The sequence below is a fragment of the Schistocerca nitens genome, chromosome 1 (assembly GCF_023898315.1).
Source record: "Schistocerca nitens isolate TAMUIC-IGC-003100 chromosome 1, iqSchNite1.1, whole genome shotgun sequence".
NCBI lineage: Eukaryota > Metazoa > Arthropoda > Insecta > Orthoptera > Acrididae > Schistocerca > Schistocerca nitens.
The window spans coordinates 658,041,001-658,060,731 of NC_064614.1; the positions used below are offsets into that span (position 1 = coordinate 658,041,001).

Sequence of the window (19,731 nt, forward strand, 5' to 3'; positions counted from 1 at the left end):
CAGTTGATGCTAAACAATGAAAAGTTTGAGGATGCTACATGACTGCTAAAAGGAATGCATTGAACTTCGGTTACACTATAAATCAATCAAATCTAAAACCCGTAAATTCAACTAAATATTTAGGAATTACGATTATGACAACTTAAATTGGTAAGAACGCATATAAAATGTTGTGCGGAAGGCGAACCAAAGACTGCGAATTCTTGTCAGAACAGCAAGAAGATGCAACAGATCTACTAGACTACCTACACTATACTTGTCCGTCCTCTTTTGGAGTACTGCTACGCGGTGTGCGATCCTTACCAGAAAGGATTAACGGAATATGTCGAGAAAGTTCATAGAAGAGAGGCATGTTTGTATTATCGAGAAACAGAGGACAGAGTGTCACTGACAAGGTACAGGATTTGCATTGAACATAATTAAAACAAAGGCGTTTATCGTTGCGACGGGATCTTTTCACGAAATTTCAGTCACCAACTTTCTTCTCCGAATGCGAAAATATTTTACTAACGCCGACCCACATAGGAATAAATTATCTTCACAATAAAATAAGGGAAATCAGAGCTCCCACCGAAAGATATAGCTGTTCGTTTTTTTCCACACGCTGTTCGAAAGTAGAATACAGAGAATTATTGTGAAGATGGTTCGAAGAGTCCTCTGCCAGGCACTTAAGTATGATTTGCAGAGTATCCATCTAAATGTAAACGTATTACTTCTGACAGAACTAACGTTGCTGTCACTTCTTGTTTCTATGAGTACTCCTCCTTCAACGTGCAAAGAGCAGTGGCGAAACTAGGATATGGTAGCCATTGTGCTGTTAGCTCATGTTTGCTTAGTGTAGAGCATATCGCTGGCTCCCATGTCCATTTAAGGATCTGTAGCTTGTCGCCTTGCCAACTAGCAATAATGTAATATTTAAACTAAGATTGGCCACCATACATTATGCTCTGTGCCAGTCAGAATCAATAAGAGAGCAACAAAATAACATACGTTTCTTTTTGTTTCGATAAACCTATCTAATTATTCATTGGCATCTTCTTTTCTTTCACTACAGCGACCACATTAATCTGACCACCACCTATGTTCGACGTGATCGTGCAATAACCATTCACAGGTGGCAGCACTAACAGTGTTGGATATATTCACTGAAGCGCCAAAGGCATGTGTATTCAATTACAGTTATATGTAAACAGACTGAATACGGTACTACCATCGGCAACGTCTATATAAGACAACAAGTATCTGGCGCAGTTGTTAAATAGGTTACTGCTGCTACAATGGCAGGTTATCAAGATTTAAGTGAGTTTGAACGTGGTGTTACGGTCAGCGCACGAGCGATGGGACACAGCATCTCCAAGGTATCGGTGAAGTGGGGATTCTCCAGTACGACCATTTCACGAGTGTACCGTGAATATCAGGAATCCGGTAAAACATCAAATCTCCGACATTGCTACGACCGGAAAAAGATCTAGCAAGAACGGGACCAACTACGACTGAAGAGAATCATTCAACGTGACGGAAGTACAACCCTTCCGCAAATTGCTGCAGATTTCAATGCCGGGCCATCAACAAGCGTCAGCGTGTGAAGCATTCAACGAAACATCATCGATATGGGCGTTCGGAGCCGAAGGCCCACTCGTGTACCCTTGATGACTGCACAACACAAAGCTTTACTCCTCGCCTGGGCCCCTCAACACCAACACTGGACTGTTCATGACTGGAAACATGTTGCTTGGTCGGATGAGTCTCGTTTCAAACTCCGTTGAGCGGATGAACGTGTGCGAGTATGGATATAACCTCATTAATCCAAAGTACCTGCATGTCAGCAGGGGACTGTTAAACCTGCTGGAGGCTCTGTAATGATGTGGGGCATATGTAGTTGGAGTGATATGGGGCCCCTGGTACGTATAGATACTACTCTGACAGGTGACACGTACGTAAGCATCCTCTCTGATCACCTGCATCCATTCACGTCCATTGTGCCTTACGACGGATTAGGGCAATTTCAACAGGACAATGCGACACCTCACACGTCCAGAACTGCTACAGAGGGGCTTCAAGAACACTCTGAGTTTGAACACTTCCGCTGACCTCCAAACTCCCCAGGCATGAACATTATTGAGCATATCTGGGATGCCATGCAACCTGCTATTCAGAAGAAATCTCCACCACCTGGTAATCTTCGGATTTATGGTCAGCCCCGCAGGATTCATGGTGTCTATTCCCTCCAGCATCACTCCAGACATTAGTCGAGTCCATGCCACGTCGTGTAGGGGCACTTGTGCGTGCTCGCGACGATCCTTGCGATATTAGACAGGTGTATCAGTTTCTTTGGCTCTCCACTGTATACACCGTGTCTGGGGGGCGGGGGGGGGGGGGGGGGAATGGGACGCGGAAAGCAGTGCAATCGTTGTCGCAGTGCGGACGTACAAGAAGGCATGATCTTCGGCTTTCGGACCAATGCTGAAACCATTTCCGGAACGGCTAAGTTTGTAAACTGTTAGCTTGCCGTCAGGGTGAAAGTCTACTGTACATGGCAAAATGGCGCTATCCAAAACCGGCTGCACCACTGGCCGTAGATGACAGCGGCGAACGATGGGTGCGGAAATGTGTACGGGCGAACAGGTTTGCAGTTGCTGAGCAACTGACCGCCCAGATGGACCAAAGGGCTACAAACAGTGTCTCCTCAACGACTGTTCAGCTAACGTTGCTGCTTCTGGGCCTCTGCAGCAAGTGCCTGCTTCATGCACCAATGCTGACATCTGTTCATTGTCGACGAGCGCAACTGGACGTCTACCGAATGACGACAGGTGGCCTTTTCAGATGAATCACGTTTTATCCTACATCGGAAATGGCTGTTGGCGCGTGCGACGTGAAACGTCTCAGAGCAAACACCTTGTAACAATCGTCGGAAGGTTCCAGGCCGGAGCGAAGAGAGTTATAGTCCGGGAAATGTTTACGTGGCATTCCCTGGGTGATTTTCTCATTCTGGAGGGTCCAATGAATGAACACAAGGATGCATCTACATCTGGGTACCATGCCCACCTCAACATGTAGTTTGTTTTTCCTTGGCACGATGGAATCTCCCAGCAGGAGAATACAACGTGTCAAGCAGCTCGCAGTGTGCGTGGTTTCCGTACTCACCTGGCCACCAAACTTCCCAGGTTTAAATTCAGTTTAGAATATGTGGAACCATCTCGATTGGGCTGTTCGCGCCATGGACCCTCAACGAGAAACCTGGCGCAGATGACCACGCCGCTGGAGTTGGCATGGCTCCAATCCCTGTTGGTACCTTCCTCCAGAACCCCACTGACTCACTTCCTGCACGTCTCGCAGCGGTCCATGATGCGAAGGTGGTTGTTTAGGCTTTTGGCAGGTGGTCGCATTAATGTGACTGCACAGTGAAATAACTCTTGATACTGTTACGAGACAAGACACTGAGAAATTCAATTTTTGCCTCGCCTCCAGGCCAGAGAATCTCATACATCATACTGAAATAACATGAAATACATCTCCGTTTCTAGCTTCTCGTGTGTAGCTTTTGGAAGTACCACGGAAAGAATGTTTTTAAATGGCTCTGAGCACTATGGGACTCAACTGCTGTGGTCATAAGTCCCCTAGAACTTAGAACTACTTAAACCTAACTAACCTAAGGACATCACACACATCCATGCCCGAGGCAGGATTCGAACCTGCGACCGTAGCAGTCGCACGGTTCCGGACTGCACACCTAGAACCGCGAGACCACCGCGGCCGGCAGAATGTTTTTAAAAAATCTAGGCTACTTGTTCTTTCTTTTCCACTAAATAATTTACTGCTTTTAAATAGGCCCTTGACAACTAATGTGCAACGCGGAAAACTAATTAGTTAACTTGTTCGTTTATTTGTTTGCTAGTAAAGCTGCATGTGTCATTTCCAAAGAAATCAGAACTTTATATCCACACTGCAGTGCCTCGATATGATACTGTCATTATCCGATATAATTTGTTTCCTGGACGTTACCTAAAGGTTATTATTATTTAATCGTGAAATGGTGCCTGTTCAAATGGTTCAAATGGCTCTGAGCACTATAGGACTTAACATCTGTGGTCATCAGTCCCATAGAACTTAGAACTACTTAAACCTAACTAACCTAAGGACATCACACACATCCATGCCCGAGGCAGGATTTGAACCTGCGACCGTAGCGGCCGCGCGGCTTCGGACTGAGCGCCTAGAACCGCTAGACCACCGCGGCCGGTAATGGTGCCTGTAAGAGAACGACAAAATAAATCTCAGGAGTACATTTAGCATTTAATTATATAAAAAAAATGAACAACTTCAGATTTCCTTACGGTTGTATGCAAATTCATACGCTGTACACTGCAACAGTAAAATGTTATAAGGAAGGAAGAGCTATGTCAGATTTATACACCATAATTCAGTGAAGTAATATATTTTCTTTCATTTTTTTTTCTTTTAAACCACGAGATAACCCCTCTGTGTCGTTTATATCAAGCATTTATGTTCCACATTTAACTTTATCTCTTGATCATAGGCGATATTTAGAGTCCAAATTCAGTCTCCTTCTTACATACTTAGACTTACTTCCTCCAATGTTAAGTAGCAAACTGGACAACAACTTTCCTTCATAGAACTCGATCAGCTACCTGCTTTTCAGCTTCCTTCAAATTCATGACCATGCATTGACTATCCTTTGAGAAAATTGGTTAACAGGCGTTACGTACTCTTCCTCTACTTCTGTATCGATCCGTTGGTTTCCATAATAACGTTACTTTGTGGGTTCTTCCATTATTCATGAGTAGAACATATCTGCAAGCTTCAGTATTATTCCAACAACGGTTCTGTGCAGGCTGCGTAGATCACTTCTCACCACATCATTTGAAACGTGGTCGCGATAAATGATTTTCAAAATTCGCCTCAAGCATTGCTGGCGAAAAACATTAAGCTTGTGTACTGATTTTAACGACATTTTACAGATCTCAAAAATTATTATATTGTATCATAATATTAATACGTGAACACGAAAATTGAAGTAACGATTTTTTATATTAACTATACAAGGAGGCCAATGAAACTTATGTAATTCGAAAGGCACTTTGCCATAGATGTGTACAAAGACATCATCATGTGTGTACGTAGCCGTTAAGAGTGGTAAAACGTACTAGATGTTTCATTCATAGCTCTGATAATACCTTCTCTTCCACTAATTAAAATCTGCAATCAGTGAACATCGAAAATTGAAGTGCTGACAACTTGTGCCCTCCGTACCAATCGGGTTCTGTGGTAGAATTGACAAGTAACAACGTTTTTCGGAATCTCATTCTAGGGACGTTCATGTTTATTTGGTTCATTTACAGTAACACAACCATACCGGGCACCTACAATGTGACAATTGCTAGGTCGATGATGATGTCAGCAGTAGAAATCAAGATATCTTAGTAATGATATCTGTAAATAACGTTGTTAATTGGTGAAACTTCCTGGTAGATTAAAACTGTGTGCCCGACCGAGACTCGAACTCGGGACCTTTGCCTTTCGCGGGCAAGTGCTCTACCAACTGAGCTACCGAAGCACGACTCACGCCCGGTACCCACAGCTTTACTTCTGCCAGTACCTCGTCTCCTACCTTCCAAACTTTACAGAGGTACTGGCAGAAGTAAAGCTGTGGATAGCGGGCGTTAGTCGTGCTTCGGTAGCTCAGTTGGTAGAGCACTTGCCCCCGAAAGGCAAAGTTCCCGAGTTCGTGTCTCGGTCGGGCACACAGTTTTAATCTGCCAGGAAGTTTCATATCAGCGCACACTCCGCTGCTGAGTGAAAATCTCATTCTGGAAACATCCCCCAGGCTGTGGCTAAGCCATGTCTCCGCAATATCCTTTCTTTCAGGAGTGCTAGTTCTGCATGGTTCGCAGGAGAGCTTCTGTAAAGTTTGGAAGGTAGGAGACGAGGTACTGGCAGAAGTAAAGCTGTGGGTACCGGGCGTGAGTCGTGCTTCGGTAGCTCAGTTGGTAGAGCACTTGCCCAAAAAAGGCAAAGGTCCCGAGTTCGAGTCTCGGTCGGGCACACAGTTTTAATCTGCCAGGAAGTTTCATATCAGCGCACACTCCGCTGCTGAGTGAAAATCTCATTCTGGAAACATCCCCCAGGCTGTGGCTAAGCCATGTCTCCGCAATATCCTTTCTTTCAGGAGTGCTAGTTCTGCATGGTTCGCAGGAGAGCTTCTGTAAAGTTTGGAAGGTAGGAGACGAGGTACTGGCAGAAGTAAAGCTGTGGGTACCGGGCGTGAGTCGTGCTTCGGTAGCTCAGTTGGTAGAGCACTTGCCCACGAAAGGCAAAGGTCCCGAGTTCGAGTCTCGGTCGGGCACACAGTTTTAATCTGCCAGGAAGTTTCATATCAGCGCACACTCCGCTGCAGAGTGAAAATCTCATTCTGGAAACATCCCCCAGGCTGTGGCTAAGCCATGTCTCCGCAATATCCTTTCTTTCAGGAGTGCTAGTTCTGCATGTTTCGCAGGAGAGCTTCTGTAAAATTTGGAAGGTAGGAGACGAGGTACTGGCAGAAGTAAAGCTGTGGGTACCGGCCGTGAGTCGTGCTTCGGTAGCTCAGTTGGTAGAGCACTTGCCCAAGAAAGGCAAAGGTCCCGAGTTCGAGTCTCGGTCGGGCACACAGTTTTAATCTGCCAGGAAGTTTCATATCAGCACACACTCCGCTGTAGAGTGAAAATCTCATTCTTGTATATTGGTGTCATTATTTCGCTTATTTTTCTGTAAGAGTATCTTTGGGGTCATTTGCCACCGTTTCCAGAAAATTTGAAAAAAAGCTCGTAATTTTTATTGTCTTCGTTTTGAATGAGTATGACTTCTGACTTCCCTTATTATACGGATCTTATGATTGTTTTAGGCGACGAATAAAAATATTTTAACACAAAACCGGAAAATGCGATAAAGACCATGTTATTTGAAGAATAATGAGTGTTTAGAATGGGTCGACCTCGAATAGGCGACGTACTGTTTTCTAGTTACACAGATTGAGACACACTTTGCTTTCATTGATTACGAAGAAGCATTTGATAGAGGCAAAAGGACCATCCTGTTGGCTTTCATAAAAAGCGTACGCATTGCACAAAATAAATATTGGAAATAGAAAACCTACTAGCCCAGGAAGTACACTTCAACCAAAGAAGTTGGTAGCAATGCGAAAGACAAAGGAAAAGTTTTCTCTTTCCTCATGAGTGTACGTCCACTTCTTTTTACCTCTCTTAATGGATGTATAAACACATGATTTTTTTGTCCACCTCTATGGCAAAGTACCTTTCGAATTATATATAATTTATTGGCCTCATTGTATAATTAATTTTAAAAATACTTCAATATTTGACGTTCACCTCTTAATATTACGACCGATCAATTAACCAGATGAGTTATCATTATAAATGTCCATAGTACTCTTTCTTTCTCTACGCAAAAATTATGTCTAGCTCTGCGTTTTTCACTCCGACCTGTTATTTCTTTACACTTATTTCCATAAATTATACATGCCTCATTAGAACAGAAGTAACTCGAGACAACGTAAGCGGCTGTATATTTTAAACACAATGGTGCTGTACGGAACAACTATTTGCTACGCAGTGACACTATATTCCGCTTGTGTCGTGTATACGAAGAAATCATCTCTGTGTTTGGAGTATAGGGATAGATTGTGCTATGATAGAGTGAAGATATGAGGGGCATCAAATGAGACAGATGGAAAAAAGTAATTAAACTGTTAATTACTTTGAAAGTAATTGCCATAACTGTTAATACATTTACCCCCCCCCCTCCCCCCTTGAGACAAGGCGGTCGATGCTTTGTTGAAGAGATGTGAGCTTGCCCACCCATTGCCAAGGTTTTTTCGAGTACGCTGCAGAAGTTTCGCTGGGAAGCACTTGCGCATCCTCCATACAGTCCCGATACCTCCCCATGCGATTTCCATATTGTTGGCGCCATAAAGCAAGACATTAGTGGCTGTCGATTTGTTGTAGACGAAGAGTTGCACGTCTACAGAACTCAGTCATAAGATTGCCTCATAACAAGCAGAGAAGTGAGCCTTTAGAACCAACAAATCCGAGATTGATGAAAGATTCGTTATACTTTCTTTTTTTTCACCTTTAGTGAGTCATTAGATATCTTCCTGCTGGAAATCAAGGTGCTTGATGTATTTACATCACCTTCTTGATACTCGTAGAACTGATCGGAGATCTTTGAGGTCGATGCTGCATCTTCCGGCCACATCGCCTTTGAAATTTGGATGCAAGATTTTATTGAAACGCCTTTAAACCAATGCTCCATTATATCTTTTAAAATCAACGGTTTTATTTTATATGTCAAACATAGACTAATATTGCCACAAGGTACTGAATTTCACAACTGTGCTCAATAACAGATACGAATGGAATATACTGCGGTATGAGAGTGGTTCGCGGATTCGCCGAACAAAATTGGACTGTGTGTTGTAACTGCGATCTAGAGCACGAACTGTACTCTGCGCTGCGCGGTGAGGCTCTATGCTCTGAAGTGACGAAAGTCATATCGCGTCGGACCTGCTATCGCCCGGCCTAATATAGCAAACTCAACGTGGCCTGGACTCAACAAGTCGTTGCAAGTCCTCCGCAGAAATACTGCCTCTACAGCCGTCCGTAATTGCGAAAGTGTTGCCGGTGCAGGGTTTTGTGCACTAACTCAGCTGTCGATTATGTCCCATAGATGTTTAAAGGTATTCATGTCGGGCGATTTGGGTGGCCAAATCACTCGCTCGAATTGTCCAAAACGTTCTCCAGACCAACAGCGAACAGCTTTAAAAAATAGAGTTGCATATGAACCCGCTGACCTCTGTGAAAAATCGGAACAGATTTTCTGGATAATATGAAACAACAAAACTATTTCTATAAGAGCTAATGTCTCTCTCCAACCTCATTCAAAATTTGTTTCTCGTAATAATGTACATAGGCCGACGTTATGTTAGCGACGACGATACCGGCTCATCATTCGCGCCTTTCCAGGTTAGCGGTTAATAATAGCAACTGGTACGTAAAATAGTAACTACACGATGAGTAACCTTGGCGAATGGTTCAGACGATTGGAATTTGAAATAGGATTTGAGAAAATATCGTCTTGTATTATAAGAAGTGCATCATCTAGACGTTAACAGAAATATTATAAAGGGCAGTGAGAGACTTAAGTATCTGAGTTAACATATAATAAAGAACTTCGTTGTGAGAAGGACATAACTGATCTAGTTAACCAGGAACTAAGTACAACACAATAACTGATAGTGTTAGTTGATCAGAAAAGACATTTAAGAAAACTATATTATTTAATTTTTGAAGGAATTATTTTGGATAATCATGAAGCGTGGGTGACTGATAAGAAACAATATAATAAAATGTAAAATCTAGAGAAACGGCAAGTTGTAGAGTACACTAGACTCTCGCTAGTCCGGCCATTCCTGGCACATATGGGTGCCGGATTAACGAAAGTGCCGGATTATTGGGTGTCTGAAATTTATTTTATTCATTTATTATGTTTTTTATTTATTTTGAAAACATAGGGTATATACCGTACTGTATTTTATTAAACCGAAAGATACAATTTTAAAACATACAGGATATACTTTATTAAATCCAAAAATACATTAATTTTCAAAGAAAACCTAGGCCTTGAGTGTATACTGTACATAATTATACAGTCGTATCACTCACTACGAAACATTTTCCTAATCTTGAACTGTCGCAATGATGATACGCGACGCTGGCATGCTTTCTCACGCAACCGCTTTACTAGCATTACATCGGTACTGCATGTATCTGGTTGTTGCATAATATACTCCAGGAAGACTTCGACAGTTTCAGCACCAGTAGTGTGAGAAATCTTCATGCTCTCTCCTCCTACGTCCTCTTCTTCATCACTTTCATCATTATTTTCTTGCACGCTTTTGATTATTTCTTCATCTGTTAAAGTTTGGTCCGTATCACAGTTTTCCTCGTTCGGCCACTTAGTAACATCTTCATCATCAATTACTTCTCCTCCTGGAAGGTTGTGGAACATGTCAGTGTACAAATTAGTGTAATTGATAATTCCGAATTGGCTGGCTCATCGCTGTCACTCACTACTGGATCCAACGCGGCATCAATGGATGGCCACAATTTTCTCCAGCTCTTCGTTATGGTAGCGCTCTCCACTATATCCCATGCTTCGGCTTCTTGGAAAACAAGATCACGTATGTTAATTGCTTTCCACGCCTTCTGCTTAGTCTCGATAGAGTCGTTTTCACTTTTGTTCAACAAGGAGAGGAGAAGTGTATGTCGATAATGACGTTTAATTGATTCCAAAATTCCCTAGTACATGGGCTGAATTAGGGCTGTCACATTGGGTGGGAGACAGAGTGCTTGTACATGTATACCATCGCACTTTAAAGCAATATCTGAAGAATGACTGGGAGCCTTGTCAATTATAAGGATAGCTTTCAGTGGAAGCTTTTTCTTCTTTAGCTCTTTTCTCACTGCTGGTACAAATGATTCATGGAACCACGGAGAGAATATTTGTCTGTCCATCCACGCTTTCTTCTGAGCGCAGTACTGTGTGTAGAAAACAATGTGGATGTTGGGATTTTCCAATCACCATAAGCAGTAGATTATGACTCCCATTTGCATTACAACTCGCCATTAATGTTAAGCGCTGTTTCTGTTTTTCTTGTAACCACGTGCTTCCTTCTCGTTCTTGACAGCTAATGTTTTTGAAGGAAGCATCTTGTAAAAAAGTCCTGTTTCATCAGCATTATACAAGACATCAGCAGGTTTTCTTCTTCCTCTATCATTTTCCGTATTTTTCTTACAAACTCATCAGCATCCTTATCGTTAGCTGAGGGACTTCCGTCCATGACTGTCAGCTGCCGAATGCGATGTCGTTTTTTCTAGTTTGATAGCCAACCTTCGCTGGCTGCAAACAAGTTACTACCGCCCTGTTGTTTGTTAAATGTAGCTGCTTTCTCCTTTATAATTGGGCCACTGACTAGAATTCCTTTACTGCGTTGTTGTATGAACCGTCTATGAATAGCTACGTCCAGTTCTTCATTCTCACTCTTTCGCATAACCTTCCGTTTTCCCAACTCACTATCCATTTGCGTTAAGTACTGTCGAATAACATCTTCTTTGTTTTTGATGTCATGAACGGTTGCTCGTCCAACATTGAACTCAGCAGCAATGGCTTTCTCCGAAGAACCTCGATTTAATTAATTTAAAATTTTGCGTTTTGCATGAGGTCTAGCGTAACGTGTTTCCTCTTAGAAGACATGATTCCGAACTGTAAAGAAAGCTACAATTTCAAATACAGTATATGAAGCATTGGTTAACTAAGTATTGTTGCGCATGATAATTCATTGCGCACGTGTTTTTCGATGAGCACCGGATTACCGAGAGGCCGGACTACTGAGGGCCGGATTAGCGAGAGTTTAGTGTATTACTATTATCATACGTACTTCCATAGCCGTTGCAGAATGATCGACGACGTCGGATGATACATGAATCGAATAAAAAAGGAAAAGTTCGTCTTGCTAAGAACATTAGTATCATCAGTACTTTCCTTATTTTATTTTTATTGTTTCACTTGCTACCATTCTCTCTGACTGTCGTGTGAGATTCGTGTTTCTATATTCTGTTAAACCATTTACTACTTTCTTCGTCCAAGATTTTTTCGTCCTGTTTCCTTCTCGCAAGACTACTCATTTCTGCTGTGCAACACTGTATCATATAGTCGTGCAACTCGCCGCTGAATTTAAGGATTTTCATGTTTTGGCTCTCGAGTTTACAGTAGCTTGTTTAATTTTCATTGGAGAAAATAAATTAAGAAAATTACGATTGGCTGTGGAAAGCAACATGGGCGGAAATGACAGAGGGCAATCCACAACTTTTGGTTCTGCATCCTTTACTGCCGAGAATGAGCCAGAGCCTGGTCTGAATCGTTCGAGCACCCTCTAGCCGGGCAAATAAATGTCGACGAGTACGCCCAGAAGCAAATCTCATTTTTTGCAGCTAGTCACATTCAGTAACAGAACTGATGGTTTCTTTACAGTTGTCGCCCACAATAGTGGAACCGTACAACGCAGTTTTCACGATGCACGGCTCGCTCGAGTTCGAGGACTGCAACTTCCTTCTGGACAACGAGGCGCTGTACGACATCTGCGCGAGGTTCCTCGACGTGCCGCGGCCCACCTACACCAACGTCAACCGCTTAATAGCACAGGTCAGCCTCCGACGAGGATTTTTGTGCCGTCGCTACGGCCGTTTGAATGGCGCGCAGTCGGAAGGATTATGCAATGTTTAAATCTCTCGAAACCCTAACGCTGAAGCATGATGCCTAACGCCTCGACGGCGAGGGAGGCGTAAACGTATGGGCGCCGCACTATTCAAATGCGGGCAACAGCAGCACCAAAATCTCAACGTTCAATGTGTTTCTACTCAGTAATTCCTTGTCAGTCCTGCGAAATAGTAATATAGGCCTGTCTGTCTCAAACACTTCCCTTACTCAGTTGCGAAAAATACACTGGTGTCCAAAACCAAAGGAACAAATGGGAATTTTGCATAGTTGCGCTTATTTTGCCACAAAATAGTACAAACAGGTGATAGTAAAGTAGAAACAACGTAAGAATACCGAACGTAAACAACTGCAACATGCATAACGGTAGACAAAAATCTTCTTCGTTTTTTTCAGCTTAACGGATTTGCACACACATTCTGACAACTGTTTAATGTGCCCAGTAAGTGATATGACCAACGACCTATATAAACAACATAGACTGGCTATGGCACCGTCATCTTTGAAGCAACTTGAAAACTGAGCCGCCATGTCTTGTAACGTCAAGGTGCAGGCTACTCGCCGTCTGCTAATACTGAATGTTGTTATTGTTTACTACGCATGGCGTAAAAGAAAAGCCAATCTGCACTGACAATCTGATTTCTCTGCTGTAAAACTTATAGTGATGAAGGCTAAAAGAAATGAAACACATTTCTGACATCGATTAATTGAAAAGTTTATTACGAAATGATGCAGTTCATTTCGCTGCAATGCCATATAGATTAGGTCAAAAACAATTTTAAATAGTTCAGTAGGTCCAAAAACGATCAATTGACAGCGCAGGACCTTTCATTGTCCCTTAAACAATATAAGTTTGTATAGATTTGCCGAATATGTTTCCCTCTTTCTTCCATTGGCCTGGTTTTTGCACAATTGGTGTAACCCACAATTAAAATACTATTTTAACAGCATCCTGACTAGAAAAGAGTATGTGAGTCTTCTCCAAATTCAGCTGGCACCATTACATGGTCAAAATCGAGTAAATAAATTCGGCCTGTCACCCAACATTCTGAACAATTCCACACACAACTACAGAAGGAAGTTCTTCTTCCATATTAAGATTTGACAGTCCCTGAAAACCCTTTCTGCCACTGTTAACAATTTGAATACAACCTTTGAAGCAGTATAAAAACTATTTTTGATGCATTTTATTGCAATGAAACCGGTTTTCCATCAGTTTCCTCCAATTTACGGAGGTACTGCTGCAGTAAATTAAGTTTCACACTTGCTGTTAAACCATTAAGAAAACTATAGCCAACAGGATTTTTCCAACTCTTATTAATCCCACTGACCATAAACACTAGTGCCTCTTTTGCTATTTGGCTATCAGCACTTTCCTCGCATCCTTGCCCTAAGTCAACATAACCCCAAACCTTATTACCATCCCATATTAAGTCTTTTTTAAGAGCCACCTCATCGAACATAAGTGCAGCTAAAATAGGTCCTGAACTACGTTGAACCTCGTCTGCTAATATTTTTAAGCTTTCTTCTGTAAATCTAGGACTGCCATTTACTGTAGTTGCCCACCTGTGGAGTGTTCGAGGATGGGGTAATTTAACAAACTTCCTCAAATAATTATAAGCTTTGGAGGAGTAAAAATTGGGTGTAAGGGCAAACTGTCTTATTTCTTTAGGATATTCAGGAATTGAACATTTGTTTTGCATTGCAAAAAGTTGCTTCAGAATATCACTATTTTCGTCACATCCTATCACTTCAGAAGCACAGTCTTGAAGTCTCTTATTTAGGCCTACAACCACTGTTTTATATGTCACCATTTGTCTCTTCTTTCTTGAAATACTTTGCCTTGCATGTTTCGCTTGCTTCCTCAGCTTCTCGGTCCTTTTCTGTAGTGCCTCATAATTCTGTTTCAATTTTTTCGGGCTAGGCAAACAATAAGAATGATCTGTATGATCATTCTGATTCACTCTTTCACCTAAAAAAAATGAAGTATTATCATTAAGCTTTATTTTCCTTTAAACGTACATTGATTAATAGTAAAATTCATACATAACCCACATAGCTAATAAATAACAGCAAACTATTTTACATGGTTGATTTGATAAGGAAGCTGATTCTTCACTGACAGGCCGTTTCTTTGGTTGTCTCTATACTATAGTTGTTTTCTGCAGATGGTCAGGAAACGTAAATATTATCGGTACTGCGTTTGCCAGAAGTCGCCTTTTCTCGTTTGTACTATACATGTATCTATCTTCAAAGTGAAACGAGCATATATAGCTATATTGAGTTGGCTGCCACTTATCTTGCCTCATATTGGCTACCCATCGACTTAACAGCTCTTTAATTTTCAGAGGAAATCTAAAAATAAAGAGACGTGTATACAGTAGCTTATTTACATTTTGTATACAGCTTGAACACGAAAATGATGCACAAGACGCTAAGTACAACACGCATTTAGATACTCACCTGAAATATGATATGCCAGTTGTTTTATCACTTCTATTAGCGTAATTGTACACTGGACATACACTGGGCATGATTCGCGATCGGTCAATAAGACTTTTAAAACAAATTACAACCGGAAAACAGTGATTTTCTAGCGCCAGTACTATACACCAAATGTAAATATACTGACATGTAGATGTTTCAAAAAATGGCGGCCGGTGTTGCTTTTTGCTGCCGCTGGGAGCGCTGTTACCTCACAGATAGCCACTCTATGTAGTTTATATATCTCCTTGGATATGACCACCTCTGGCAGCAATACAGGCCTGACAACGACGGGACATGCTGTGAATGATGTCATCAATCACATGTTGAGGAAATAACGCCCATTCTTCCTGCTGAACTGCTCACAAGTCTTGGAGAGTGGTTGGCTAATGCTGACGTTATGCAATCCATCTCCATAGTGCTTCACAAACCTGCTCTATGGGATTCAAAACGGGAGAGCAAGCAGTCCACGCCATGCATGCAATATCTTTCGTTTCCAAAAAAACATCATCCTAAATTGGGACTCATCTGTGGAAAGAACATTGCCCCACCGTTCGACCGTCCAGATGACCTGTTAACGGCTCCACTCTAGACGTTCCCTTCTGTGAAGACATGTCAGAGGTAAACAGACAGCAGGTTCAAAATAGTTCAAATGGCTCTGAGCACTATGGGACTTAACTTCTGAGGTCATCAGTCCCCTACTTAAACCTAACTAACCTAAGGACATCACACACATCCATGCCCGAGGCAGGATTCGAACCTGCGACCGTAGCGGTCGCGCGGTTCCAGACTGTAGCGCCTAGAACCGCTTGGCCACTCAGGCCGGCCAGACAGCAGGTCTCCAACAATAAAGGCCACTCTGCTGAAGTTTTCCGTACACTGTTTGCCTCTATACAACGCATACAGTGCAGTGCAGTTGCAGTGCAGTAGTAAGGCGGTACCGTCGTGCCCTTACAGCCAAACAACGGTTCGCTCTTTCTGATAACACGCGCGATCAGCCCTGTACTGGTCGCCGGCATACAGTTTCGGTCTCTATAAATTGTCACCTCATCCGAGAATCAAGAGAAAGATTCACGTTACGCCATCTGTCCACATCAGTTTGCATATCTCCTGCTTCAATTCTTGCTATGGCTTTCCAAAGCAGAGAGTTTGTAGGCGTCTTCTTTGTGCCATACTGCACCGTCTGTGACTGTGTACACAGTGACTGTGGATGTGGGAATACCCCGCAATCACTACCCCGCTTCATAGGTGCCCTGACGTCATTTCTGGCGTGGTTGTCCGTTGATCAGAATGCCATCTTCCGTGCAGAACACGATCGTAACGACATCTGTTGACAGTTTGTATGATTATATCGTGAATTAGACACAAATGCTTTAATTTTGGACACCAATGTGTAACGTCCATTTTTTAAAAAAAATTGGAGCCTGAAATTCGTTTCATCAGCCCGTAGTCAACATCTGTCTAGGTGGAAAGACATTTCAAGTATCCGTAACGGGTCAAAACTTATTCGAGAAGCACCTGAAAGTTGTGCCTCTTTAATTTCGTCAGCATCTCAAGATATCGAAACATGATTTTCTGAAAATAATAGTGCGAAGTCGGTCATGTAATATTGTTGCCTCTTCTATCGCCATAAATATTCAAACAAGTAATTTTTTAGGATTCCGTGCCTCAGTCGTTAAAAACGGAACGCTTGTAGGATCACGATGTTGTCCGTCCGTCTGTGTGTCTGTCCGACATTTCAAAACCCTTTTTCTGAGGAATGGGTAGACGTGTCAAGTTGAAATTTATGTCACCTATCAACGTCTACGGTCCCTTGCCGAAGTAAAAAAGTGAAGTCAATGCAATCAAAAGACACGACCATTTATGTCACATATTTTGGCACTTGCAAATTCCCTCATTAGAACCTGCTGTGTACTTCCTGTTGATCAAGAATCATGATATTTTCCAATAAGGAAGGTTTCACAGTATAACCAAGGTAAAAAAAATCTGAAAATTGTTTATTTGTAATTATATTACACGAAAAAAATCGTCATTTCTTATCAGACTGTCTGTCTGTTCGCTCTTGTGTTGACATCCCTTTTTCTTAGGGACGGGTAAACGTATTAAGTTTAACTGTATATCGCAGATTAAGGTGTATGGTTCCATGCCGTCGTATAAATATAAAGCTTGTAAGTCAGTGCAATCAAAAGATACGGCCATTTATGTTACATATTTTGATACTCGCAAATTCAATCATTAAGACCTTTAGGTTACTTTCTGTTGGCGTATAATTATGAAATTTGGCAAGGAGAAAGGTTTTAAAGTACAAATAAAGAGAAAAAAATTATAAATTTGTTAATTTGTAACCACATCACATTCAAAAATATTTTATTTTTCGTTTGTTATCCCACTTCAAACTTGAAATTAGAACATTCTCGAGAGTTTTGGAATCCTTGGGACCTATATCTTGCCAGTATTAATGCCGAGAAAAGGAAAATCCGTCGATATGCTCGATTCCCGGAATAGATGAACAGTCTGTGTACATAATTAACTTTTTTTTAAATGGAATGATACACTTTCCCCGTCATTCGAACACTCCAAGAACATTCCAAGAAGAAAAAGTATTCAAACGAAACTTTTCTACTGGAAGACAGGCAGCAAATGTGAAAATTGTGGTTGAGTGCTATTGCCTGCAAGGTAAGGTCACTTTTACGATTTCGTGATACTGCCTCGAAAGTGAAGTGTTGAGGCTAATGCCGTCAAGCACGCACCCAAGCGTAGACCACGCATTACCCAACATCATAGTTGCTCACACTTCATGAGTGTGTTTTTCCAGATCACGATCATCATTTGCTGCTTTTTATGATACCGAAAGCAAGTCCTGATGGTACTAAACAGCCATCCCGGCTGATATTATAAAATAACAGAACAATATTAGTGCGTTGCTATTCCCTGCATATACCTTTTCAAACGTTGTAAATTAAGCTCTTTGTATAGCTCCACGAGAGAAATACAAGTGATGATGAAATCTGGCGAACTGGAGAAAAGGCCATTGGGTCGTCCTGTTTTTCCTCAGTTTTCTAAAGTGGTTAAGAGATGCACGTGAACTCACAGTACAGTAGCAGCATATTTCGTTCTAACGTCCATAGTTGCATATGAAAATAAACGTAGCAGTGTTTGCCCAAGGAATACATATTATCTATCACTTCGAAACAGCAGTGCAATAGTGGCAGGAAATGCCATTTCTTTGAGAAACTAGAGCAGTTACAAACGTCTGGTGAAAAGCAGTGTCGATAAGAGTTTTGATCCATGGGGGCACGGGAGCGAGCAGCACTGGCGTAAGGACCGAGAATGATGTTACTTAGGCCTGGTTGGCGGTCGAATACTTCTCAGTGAGGAGATGAACGGTTAGTGTAGAGGACATGACGCGCTACGGGGGAAGCTACTCGAAAACTCTGTTGGTGGACGGAAGTTGATTGTTCCAGTCTTTTTTTAATTTTTATTTATTTATTTAACCTGATCTAGTCAGGCCCTTTCTTAAATCGGACCAGCGTTTCACACATACAGTATCTTTCTTACATCTCAGCTACCTAAGAAATAACAATTTTAATATGACAAACGGTATTAAAATGATTTGACTGTCTATAGTGATAATGTGTGTAAATAATACTGACAACGAATTAATAAAGTTAATACTAGCAGTACTTCTACTGCTGCTGCTGCCACTAATAGTGATAATACACTGACGAAAAAAAAAAAAAAAATCGCGACAGCAAGAAGGAGTTGTGCGACATAAACGAAAGTTGGTAAGCGTATGTCTACATCTAAAAGATGATATCTATTCAAATTTAGCGCCAATTGCACAAGAGTGGCGCTAGTTGCACCATTATGAAGATGTAAATCAGGCTGGCTATAAATACACGCTGCAACGGTCGTGAGCGTTAGTTAACTTTGAGATTGGACATTGTTGATATTAGTAATGCCTTTAAGGCGACAAAGACGCCATTATTAACACCTCACTGAGTTTGAACGAGGTCGTATAATAGGACTACGAGAAGCTGGATGTTCCTTCTGCGATATCACAGAAAGACTTGGCAGGAATGTAGCCTTTGTACATGATTGCTGGCAGCGGTGGTCACGGGAATGTACCATCGTAAGAAGACCAGGCTCCAGACGGCCACGTGACATTACCGAGAGGGAAGACCGTGCTCTGGCGCATCGTGCTGTATTTGCAACACCAGTATGAGCAGCAGTTGGCACCAAAGTGATACTACAAACTGTTCCAAATCAGTTACTTCAAGGACATCTCCGTGCCAGACGCTATGCAGCGTTCACTCCACTGATCCGAAACCACCGCCGTTTGCGACCTCGGAGGTGTCAAGCGAGAACTCGTTGGAGGGCAAGGTGGAGGTCTGTTGTGTTTTCTGATGAAAGATGGTTCTGCCTCCGTGCCAGTGAAGGCCATGTGTGGGTTAGGAGGAGGCGAGTTGAGGACCTGTAACCAACCTGTTTGCGTATTAGACACACTGGACCTACTCCTGGAGTTACGGTCTGGAATGCGATTTCTTATGACAGCAGGAGCACTCTCGTGGCTATCCCACACACCCTAACTGCAAATCTGTACGTCAGTCTGATGATTCGATCTATTGGTTGCTATTAGTGATCAGCATTACAAGGAGTGTTTTCCATCTGGTTTACACTCGCCCGTATACCGCTGTTGTAACCCAACAATCTCTACAAAGTGTCGACATTTTGCTCGATCGCCAGATCTGTCCGCAGCTGAGCACCATTGGGACATCGTCGTACAACAAATCCAGCGACATGAAACTTCCTGGCAGATTAAAACTGTGTGCCCGACCGAGACTCGAACTCGGGACCTTTGCCTTTCGCGGGCAAGTGCTCTACTTGCCCGCGAAAGGC

The 19,731-nt window shown here is 42.2% G+C and overlaps 1 protein-coding gene and 2 non-coding genes across 3 annotated transcripts in view; all 3 read left to right on the forward strand.

Annotated features, from left to right (window-relative positions):
* The window catches only part of LOC126193947 (tubulin alpha chain-like), a 58,083-nt gene that overhangs the window by 18,670 nt on the left and 19,682 nt on the right, over positions 1-19,731 (forward strand). The window contains exon 4 of the mRNA XM_049932731.1: positions 12,106-12,276. Coding sequence (XP_049788688.1) covers positions 12,106-12,276 — 171 coding nt within the window. The remainder of the gene's footprint in view (positions 1-12,105; positions 12,277-19,731) is intronic.
* Positions 5,990-6,064, forward strand: Trnaf-aaa (transfer RNA phenylalanine (anticodon AAA)). The gene has a single exon. It is a non-coding gene; the product is annotated as a tRNA-Phe (tRNA).
* Trnas-aga (transfer RNA serine (anticodon AGA)) lies at positions 6,592-6,666 on the forward strand. Its single transcript has one exon. It is a non-coding gene; the product is annotated as a tRNA-Ser (tRNA).